This window comes from Oratosquilla oratoria, chromosome 24, assembly GCF_046742065.1.
Source record: "Oratosquilla oratoria isolate Oo_2021 chromosome 24, ASM4674206v1, whole genome shotgun sequence".
Classification (NCBI taxonomy): Eukaryota; Metazoa; Arthropoda; class Malacostraca; order Stomatopoda; family Squillidae; genus Oratosquilla; species Oratosquilla oratoria.
In genome coordinates this window covers 48,086,845-48,096,844 of record NC_134800.1, presented here as the reverse complement: position 1 = coordinate 48,096,844, position 10,000 = coordinate 48,086,845, and the positions used below count along the sequence as shown (strand labels likewise).

Below are 10,000 nucleotides of genomic sequence, written 5' to 3'. Positions count from 1 at the left end.
GTTTAATGCTCCAGCAGTAGTCAGCCATCATACTTTTGTCCCAGCGCCCTTGGTAGCGTTCTTCCATGATCTTTAGGTCTTGGTGGAATCGTTCTCCTTGTTCGTCACTCACAGCCCCCAGGTTGTCAGGGAACTGATCAAGGTGGCTGTTCAAAAAATGAAGCTTGATGCTCATGTTGCACCCCGAGATCACGAAAAGCGAGGAGCATTCTGTTCACAAGTTCACTGTAGCTCTCCGCCTTATTGTTTCCAAGGAAGTTCTGAACGACTGCCACAAAGGATAACCATGCTGCCCTTTCTAAAGCGGTCATCTTAGCAACAAACTGATCATCACGAATTAGGGTTCGAATCTATGGACCCTCAAACATGCCTGCTTTGATCTTCTCAAATGATAACCCTGGTAAAGCTGTGATGATGTGTTGGAAATATTCACCTTCGGTTTCCAGTGCCTTGACAAATTGTTTCATCAAACCTAATTTGATGTGAAGAGGAGGAAAGATGATCTTATCTCTGTTTACAATTGGGTCTTGTATGATATTTGGCATGCCTGCTTCAAGGGTGTCACGAATAGGCCAGTCCTTCTGGACCCAATGTCTGTCTCGTGCTCGGCTGTCCCACATACAGAGGAAACATGGAAACTTGGTGAAACCTTTCTGTTGTCCAAGAAGAAAGTTGACCATCTTTAAGTCTACACAAATTATCCAATTGTGCTCATGATACTTTAATAAGTCCATGACCATTCTCATATCATCATAGTCTTCCCGCAAACGCACTGAGTGACCGACAGGTACTGCTCCATAAACATTGCCATTATGTAAAAGAACACACTTTAGACTGCGTTTTGAACTGTCTAAAAAGAGTCTCCATTCAGCAGGACTATAGTAAGGTACACCCAGTTCTTTGAGAAGCCCTGGGATGTCATGGCAGTAAACAAACTGTCTGTCTTTTGAAAAGAAGGTCAAAAAAAGCTGCTCACGCTTTCTGAAATATGATACTTTAACAGAGTGATCAACAAGATTTCTGCCTTGTAATCTTGATGCCAAAAGCTCTGCTGCTTTCTTTGAAAGACCTAAATCCCGCACTAAATCATTCAGTTCAGCCTGGGGAAGAGGCTTAGGGACGGGGAAAGGTTCAGTGTCTGAAGAACAGTCCTCCGATTGTGAACACTTTTCTGACAATTCACTGTCACAACTGTCTTGCTGGCTTGTATCATGTCCAATGTCTTTATCGTCCAATGAAGGCAAGCCTTTGAAAACTGGAACAGGTACTTCTTCAGAGTGCGGAACAGGCCGAATAGCTGAGGGAATGTTCGGATACGTAATCTTATGTCGGTTTTTCTTCCCAACACCCGTTGTGTTTACCATGCAGAAATAAGTCAGTTACATGGTTGGTGGGTTCGCGCCAAATCATTGGAACTCCAAAAGGCAGACCTTTGCGTTTTCCTTTGGTCCAGTCTCGAAGCATTTCCTCACAATTGTGGCACACAACATGAGGAGCCCATTGCTTGTCTTGATCACCAAGATGAACTTCAAAATATGCCTTGTAGGCACGCTTGACGAACGAGGATATGTTACGTCTCTGACGATTGAGTGTGTAGCATCCACATATGTAGCAGAAGGCATCAGGCTTGTTTCTGCAATGATGTCTCATTCTGGAAGCCATGTTTGAACTGAAACAAAAGAAGAATGATCAAAATATTAGAAGCTATCTATATATATGGACGTTAAAATGCTTATACATGGTTTACGCAAGTTCACGTATGTACAATTTCATTAACCTCAAATTGCATACAAACTAGAGCTTGTAGAGAAAAACTAATTTCAGATTTGAAATCAGCGCCTAAAACTCTTTCAAAATCCGTTAAAATATCCAATGCAACTCAAAGTTACTGAAAAAGTGTTCCCCTGTGTTATCAATTACGAAATACCAATTACCAGTTACAATTAATCAATTATGAATTGTCAATTAAAAATTATCAATTAGGAATCATCGTTTATCAATTATGACCTAGGGTAGTTGGCTGATGCAGGGATGACCCGTCATCCATGAGAAGCTGAGATGGGACGGGTGGAAAGGATGGTGGAGGGGAGTGAAATGGGTGGGATTAGGTGCGTGCCTTTGACTTGGCTACCTCCCTTATAAGGGGGAAAAATCTCTTGGTATATAGATAGAATTATTAAGTACTAATGATCAATTATTAATGATTAATGATTAATAATTGATAATCAATTAGTAATTGATAAATATTAATTAATAATTAATAATTGATAATTAATAACTAATAATTGATAATTAATAATTAATAATCAATAATTAATAACTAATAATTAACAATTAATAATTGATCATATTTAATAATTAATAATTAATTACTAATGGTAATTATTGATTATTAATTATCTTCAGGCTGTTGGCTCACCTTGTGGAAGAAGACGGTCGACGTCGGGGGCGGGTTGGCCTTGACGTGGCAGTCGAAGTAGACGTCGATCCCCATCTTGATGGTCTTCGGGTCGAGACCCCGACCCAGGGACAGGTGCGTCTCGGGAGCGTCTGGGAGGCCAAAGAAGTTGCAATGAGAAAGAAAGAAAGAAAGAAATAAAGAAAGAAAGAAAAATGGAAAGAAATGTTTGTTTGGCAAGAAGATGATAGGTGAACACTTGAGGAAGTTGAGGTTGTTGAAGGGATCAAGAGAATGAACAAAAGACAAAATACAAACGCACAGACACACACACACACACACACACACACACACACACACACACACACACACACACACACACACACACACACACACACACACACAATCATATATATATATATATATATATATATATATATATATATGTGTGTGTGTGTGTGTGTGTGTGTGTGTGTGTGTGTTGTGTGTGATCCAAGACCATGTAGAAACACACACACCCAACATACACACACACACACACACACACACACACACACACACACACACACACACACACACACACACATATATATATATATATATATATATATATCTATGTGTGTGTGTGTGTGTGTGTGTGGGTGTGTGTGTGTGTGTGTGTGTGTGTGTGTGTGTGTGTATGTGTGTGTGTGATCCATGACCATGGTGAATCACACACACACACACACACACACACACACACACACACACACACACACACACACACACACACACACACACACACACACACACACACACACACACACCTATATATATATATATATATATATATATATGTGTGTGTGTGTGTGTGTGTGTGTGTGTGTGTGTGTGTGTGTGTGTGTGTGGGTGTGTGTGTGTGTGTGTGTGTGTGTGTGTGTGTTTCAACATTGTCTTGGATCACGTGTTAGACTCGTGATCGATAGCTATTACCCTCCCATATGAGAGCTCAGAACTCGTATACAGTATGGACGATCTTTAGGTAATGCTGTAACCTTACACACACCACTCCCCGCCCAAAGGGTACCACTGCGCCATCGAGCCGTGTACGTGTTTGTGCGTGCATGTATAAGAACAAATGTAATGCAGAACCTAAATGCAATGTCTACTGCCTCACGGCAGATTTAATCAAGTATAAAATGAATTAGCGTTCTTTATTAGGCATAAAGAAGAAAAATTCTTAGAGAGAGAGAGAGAGAGAGAGAGAGAGAGAGAGAGAGAGAGAGAGAGAGAGAGAGAGTGAGAGAGAGTGAGAGAGAAAGAGAGAAAGATAAAGAGGGATAGAGGGATAGAAAGATAGAGAGATAGACACACACGACTCGTGGCACGGTGGTAGAATTTTCTGGCTGCCCCTACGGCGGTCCGGGTTCGAATCCCGCCCAAGGCTGAAATAATTTCTGTACCGTTGCGCTGTGGGTCGTTACTCTAACTCTCGTGGCCGGGGAGTTGGGTGTGTGTGTGCGTGTAAGGTCACAGCATTACCCACAAACCTGTCATATATGAGCTCTGAGCTCTCTTCTGGGAGGGAAATAGCTGTCGATCACGAGTTCAACACGTGATCCATGACCATTGTGAATCACACACACACACACACACACACACACACACACACACACACACACACACACACACACACACACACACACACACACACACACACACACATTTAATACTTACGACAGATCCTGAAATTGTCGACAAAAATTATTACAAAAATCCGATAGGAAAAAGTGACCATATACTAATAGAATTTGAGTTGAAAGAGCAAATGGATCAAAGTAGAAATGAAAAACATAGAGTAGGAAGACTAATGTACAACAAAACAAATTTTGAGAAACTCAGAAAATTCTTTCGCAACGCGAACTGGGAAAAATTCCTAAATGAAGAATCAGGGAATGGAAGAGAAATAAAATATACCAAAAGAAATAATGAGGGAGTAAATATATACGTACCACAACAAAAAAGGAAAGAACATACATAAAAAGCTGGTACAACAAAAAATGTAGTGAGGCTAAGGATAAAAGAGACAAAGCTTGGAAGAAATGGAAAAAAGACAAGAAAACAAGCAAATGGCAAATGTACATCAAACTAAGAAATGATTATGTAAAAATACGCAGAGATGAGAAGAGAAATGCAAGGAAGAACCCAAACTATTTTACAGGTATGTAAATGGCAAACTGAAGAATAAACAAGAAATAGAAAAGCTGCGCCAGGGTAAATACGAATATACAGAAGAACTGGAAATGGCTGAAATTATGAACAACCACTTCAAATCAGTATTCACAATAGAAAACTCACCTAACTGTGAGGAAACAGAGAGAGAGATATCCCCCTCAATCAAAGAAATAATTGTGACGCAGAAGGAAACCAGCGACCCAATCAAAACCCTTGACGTCATAAAATCACATGGTCCAGACGGAATTGCAAATTGGATACTGAAAGAATGCATGGGGGAATTAACAGATAAAATACACAATATAAATAAATTCTCACTTCAAGAAGGAAAGGTGCCACAGGACTGGAAGAATGCAAATATTGTACCTATTTATAAGGGAGGAAACAAGGAAGATCCATTAAATTGCAGACCGGTCTCCCTGACAAGCACAGTAGCAAAAATTTGTGAAAAGGTAATCAAAAAGAGATGGGTTAAATATTTGGAAGAAAAAACTATACTGACTCCAAATCAACTTGGATTCAGACAAGGAAGATCATGTGCAACAAACTAAATATGCTTCTACTCGAGATTAATAGATATAATACAAGAGAGAGATGGTTGGGCAGACTGTGCCTTTTTGGACCTACAAAAGGCATTTGATAAGGTACCACACAAGAAACTAATAAGGAAAATGAGAGTAGTAATTAGAGATAAATTCTCAAATTGGAAAGAAATGAAAAGTGGAGTCCCGCAGGAATCAGTACTGGCCCTGATTATGTTTGCCATATACATAAATGACATGGATGAAGGAGTAGAGTGTTATATGAATTTCTTTGCAGACGACGCAAAAATATTCTAAAGGAAGAAAGAACGGAGGAGGATTGCAACTCACTACAACAAGACTTGGACAAGATCTGGAAATGGACTAAAAAATGTGAAGTGAAATTCAATATCAAGAAATGTAGTATAATGGAATTTGGAAAAAAGTAAAAACAGAATATCGACAGATTATAAAATTGGTGAAGAAGATGTAAAAAAAAGTAAAGTCGGAAAAAGACAATGTGGACACCCAGTACCAAAAAGAATATAAAACGATTAGAAAGAATACAAAGAGCAACAACAAAACTGGCACCAACTCTTTCCAAAATGACATATGAACAAAGAGTGTCCAAATTAGAATTTTCAACTCTGGGACAAAGAAGGAAAAGAGGAGACCTACTAACTATCTATAGAATTATGAAGGGAATGAAAATCTTAGATAAGAATGGTTTATTGAAGTGGGACAATGGAAAAACAAGACACGAAAAGAAACTTGAAAAAGATAATTATAGAAGAGATCTGAAAAAGAATAGCTTCCCACACAGAGTGATAGATACCTGGAACAAAGTAGACAAAGAAAGTGTGAGCAAACATGATTCAAGATTTTAAGAAAAAACTTGATGCTGAAAGATACGAGGTCGGGTCACCAAGAGTATAGCTCCCTTCCCGTATGATACAACTAGGTAAATACACAAACACACACACACACACACACACACACACACACACACACACACACACACACACACACACACACACTTACACTTTCAATATATAAAATTCTTTTAGATAACGCGATTGTTCTTATTGCAGAATCCCGGCCCACAAGAAATTGTCCCATTTCTGTTTTTCTGTTTTCTTTATTTTCTTTCTTTCGAGGGTTTTGTACAAGTTGGGGGAAAGAGGAATTGTGTGTGCATGGACAAACACGTAAGGTCGGGTCACATGACCAAGATGGAAATTCACGTCTTGAGACTAACACAAGGACAGTGAGTGAGTGAGTGAGTGAGTGAGAGAGAGTGAGAGAGAAAGAGAGAGAGAGAGAGAGAGAGAGAGAGAGAGAGAGAGAGAGAGAGAGAGAGAGAGAGAGAGAGAGAAGAGAGAGAACGAGAGAGTGAGTGAGCGTGCGCGCGTGTGTGTGTGTGTGTGTGTGTGTGTGTGTGTGTGTGTGTGTGTGTGTGTGTGCGTGTGTGTGTGTGTATGTGTGCGTGTGTGTGTATGGGCTCATGCAATTCGAACGTTAATACATTACTTTTTATTAACGTTATTGATTATCTTTATCATAGTTCTGATCTCTCTCTCTCTCTCTCTCTTCACACACACACACACATACACACACACACACACACACACACACACACACACGCACACACACACACTCAAATACACGCACACACACACATACAATACTTGTCCATAACGTAACGTCTTCTACTCATTTCCCCTGTTCGGAAGAAAGAGAAAATAACAGCTAAAGAGAAAGAAAATTAAAAGAAAAAAGAAAAAGTTATAAGAAAAGTCATATTTAGAGGAAATGCAACAAGTATATATATGTACAGCCGCGACAAGTCACGTGGCAGGGAACGTGACTGATGTTCACGACCTGACGCTTCTCTGCCAGCGCGACCCTGCTTGACCCGACCTAACCCAGTGCAATTACCTAATTACGCACCACGGGTAACATGCCCACGCAGTATATATATCGGCTTCCGCCGCATGTAAAATCAGTTCACTCGTACCTTACAATAAAGGAGACGAACTCACCCAAACGTCTTTCTCTTCACCAATAGTAGCAACGCTACACTGGTGACCATTCGGAGCGACAATGGACCCATTTACCGCCGCCACCCCCGACGCCACGCTGCCCGCTACCAACACCATCAACGCCGTCTCCTTGAAGCTGCCGCCTTTTTCTACGGTCGACGCCCCCTCTTGGTTTCGACGAACGGAGATTCAGTTCCGCCTTGCGCAATATCAGCGCGTCCCAAACGAAGGCAGACTATGTTCTCGAGGCGATCCCCGAGGATGTGTTCCCACTCATCTTCCAATGGCTTGATCAACACGACGTTGTTATCCAGTATGACGTTCTGAAACAGTACCTGCTTCAGGAATTCACGCCGTCAGCAGCCTCCAGAGCCGCAAAAATCCTCCAACTCTCCCAACAGCCACTGGGGGACATTAAACCAAGTACAGCATACCTCGAGATGATGTCCATCGCCCGCCTCCCACCCACAGCCAACGGAACCAGCAGGAACGTCGATATGCTTCGTCAATTGTGGCTCATGCGCCTCCCAGCGCCCGTCCGATCCGCCCTTGGCAACGCCGAGGAAATGACCACCGACGAAGTTTCACGGAAGGCGGACCATCTCGCCGATGCCCACGCCACCGCAGCAAGGAGTCAGGATGTCTGTGCTACGGACATCACGGACGAAATCTTCGCCGCAGCAGCATCGCCAGCCAACAGGCGCCAACAACACCAGCAAAGGCAGCGACGCCGGACCACCCCCGCTCTGCACCTGTGCTACTACCACACAAGATTCGGCGCCTTCGCCAAGAAATGCCAACCAGGATGTACCTGGACAAAAAACGCCTAAATGGGTCACCGTCCATCACGGTGGCCCCTACAGGCGCAACGGGCCTCTACATCAACGACAAGGCCTCTAAACGTCGCTTCCTTGTCGACACTGGTGCTTGCAGGTCCATAATTCCTGCATCCGCTGCAGAACGCCGGGTCCCCAAGGACGTTGGCGTTAGGCTCGTCGCAGCTAACGGCACTACCATAGCTACCTACGGGTGGAAACGCCTGAACCTCACCTTTGGGAGTCGCCACTACTCATGGAACTTCATCCTGGCAAACATCAAGACGCCCCTTCTCGGTGCTGACTTCCTCGCTCATTATAGGTTACGGGTCGACGTCGCCAACAGCCACCTAGTCTGCGCAACCGCATCCGTCTCGACGCCCCTGCAAATCGCGCCACAGCCAACCGCGGTCGCCACCATCGACGCTAGAATGCCCTACGCCCAACCTGCTCACGGAATTCCCTCACGTCTTCAAGCGTGAGCTGCGACAGACACCACAGACGCCAGCTAAACATGGCGTGTACCACTACATCAAGACGTCTGGGCCCCCGGTATTTGCCAAATACCGCCGCCTACCGCCCGAGAAACTCGCCGTCGCCAAGAAAACCTTCTAAGAGATGGAGAGACTAGGCCTATGCCAAAAGGCCTCCAGCCCTTGGTCCTCACCTCTCCACCTCGTCAAGAAGAACGATGGTTCCTGGCGCCCCTGTGGAGACTACCGGCGGCTGAATATGATGACGGAACCTGACCACTACCCACTCCCAAACATCGCCGACGTCACCACATACCTCAACGGCGCCAGATCTTTTCGACACTGGACCTCCTGAAGGGCTACTACCAAGTTCCGGTGCATACAGACGACATCCCGAAGACCGCCATCACCACCCCCTTCGGGACGTACACCTTTAATTACTCCTGCTTCGGCTTGCGAAACTCAGGTGCGACCTTCCAGCGCCTAATGGACGGCATCCTCGGCGACCTCGACTTCTGCGTCTGCTACGTCGACGATATTCTGATCTTCTCCAACTCGCCTGACCAGCACCTCCAACACCTGCGGACCATCCTCGAGCGTCTCCAGGACAACGGCCTCGTTGTCCGCTTTGACAAATGCAGCTTCGGAAAAAAGTCTGTCCCATTTTTGGGACACCTCATCTCTCCTGACGGCGTTCGTCCCCTGCAGGATAAAGTCGCCGCAGTCGACAAATTTCCCAAACCCATTACCATCAAAGCCTTACAGGAATTTATTGGGATGGTCAACTTCTATCACCGTTTCCTCCCTAACATCGCTCAAACGTTGCACCCACTTTATAACGCCCTTCACGGAAAACCGAGGGACCTCCTGTGGAACCCCGCCATGGAAGCTGCCTTCGCCAACGCCAAAAAAGCCCTTGCCCGTGCCACCACCCTCTCCTTCCCTGCACCAGGTGCCCAGCTACAACTGTCAACGGACGCCAGCAATGTCGCCATAGGGGGTGTGCTCGAACAAACCCTCAGTGGCAGACCTACACCCCTCGGTTTCTTCAGCAGGAAACTCTCTAAGGCCGAGCTTAACTACAGCACCTTCGACAGAGAGCTCCTCGCCATCCACCACGCCGTCCGCCACTTTCGCCATTTCCTCGAGGGCTCCTCATTTATCATCAACACCGACCATCAACCTCTGGTGAAAGCCTTCACAAAACAACAGGACGCTTGGTCTGCCAGACAGCGCCGCCACCTCTCCGCCATCGCCGAGTTCAATTGCACCATCAGGCACGTCCCCGGTACAAACAACCCCGTCGCAGACGCCCTCTCCCGAATAGCCATCGACGCAGTTCAACTCGGCCTCGACTACGCAGCTATTTTCAGAGAGCAACGGGAGGATCCTGAAACACTTGCCTACAGGACATCCATCACATCCCTTAAGTGGCAAGACGACCCTTTTCACAACAACCACACCATCCTCTGCGACATCAGTACCGGCCGCCGACGACTCCTCATCCCAGCTGCCTTCCGACGTCAAGTGTTCAATT

At 44.7% G+C, this 10,000-nt stretch overlaps 1 protein-coding gene across 1 annotated transcript in view; it reads right to left on the bottom strand.

Annotated features, from left to right (window-relative positions):
* Positions 1–10,000, bottom strand: part of LOC143038341 (uncharacterized) — a 566,711-nt gene that overhangs the window by 25,838 nt on the left and 530,873 nt on the right. Inside the window, exon 9 of the mRNA XM_076207372.1 lies at positions 2,420–2,550. Within this exon, the coding sequence (XP_076063487.1) occupies positions 2,420–2,550 (131 nt within the window). The remainder of the gene's footprint in view (positions 1–2,419; positions 2,551–10,000) is intronic.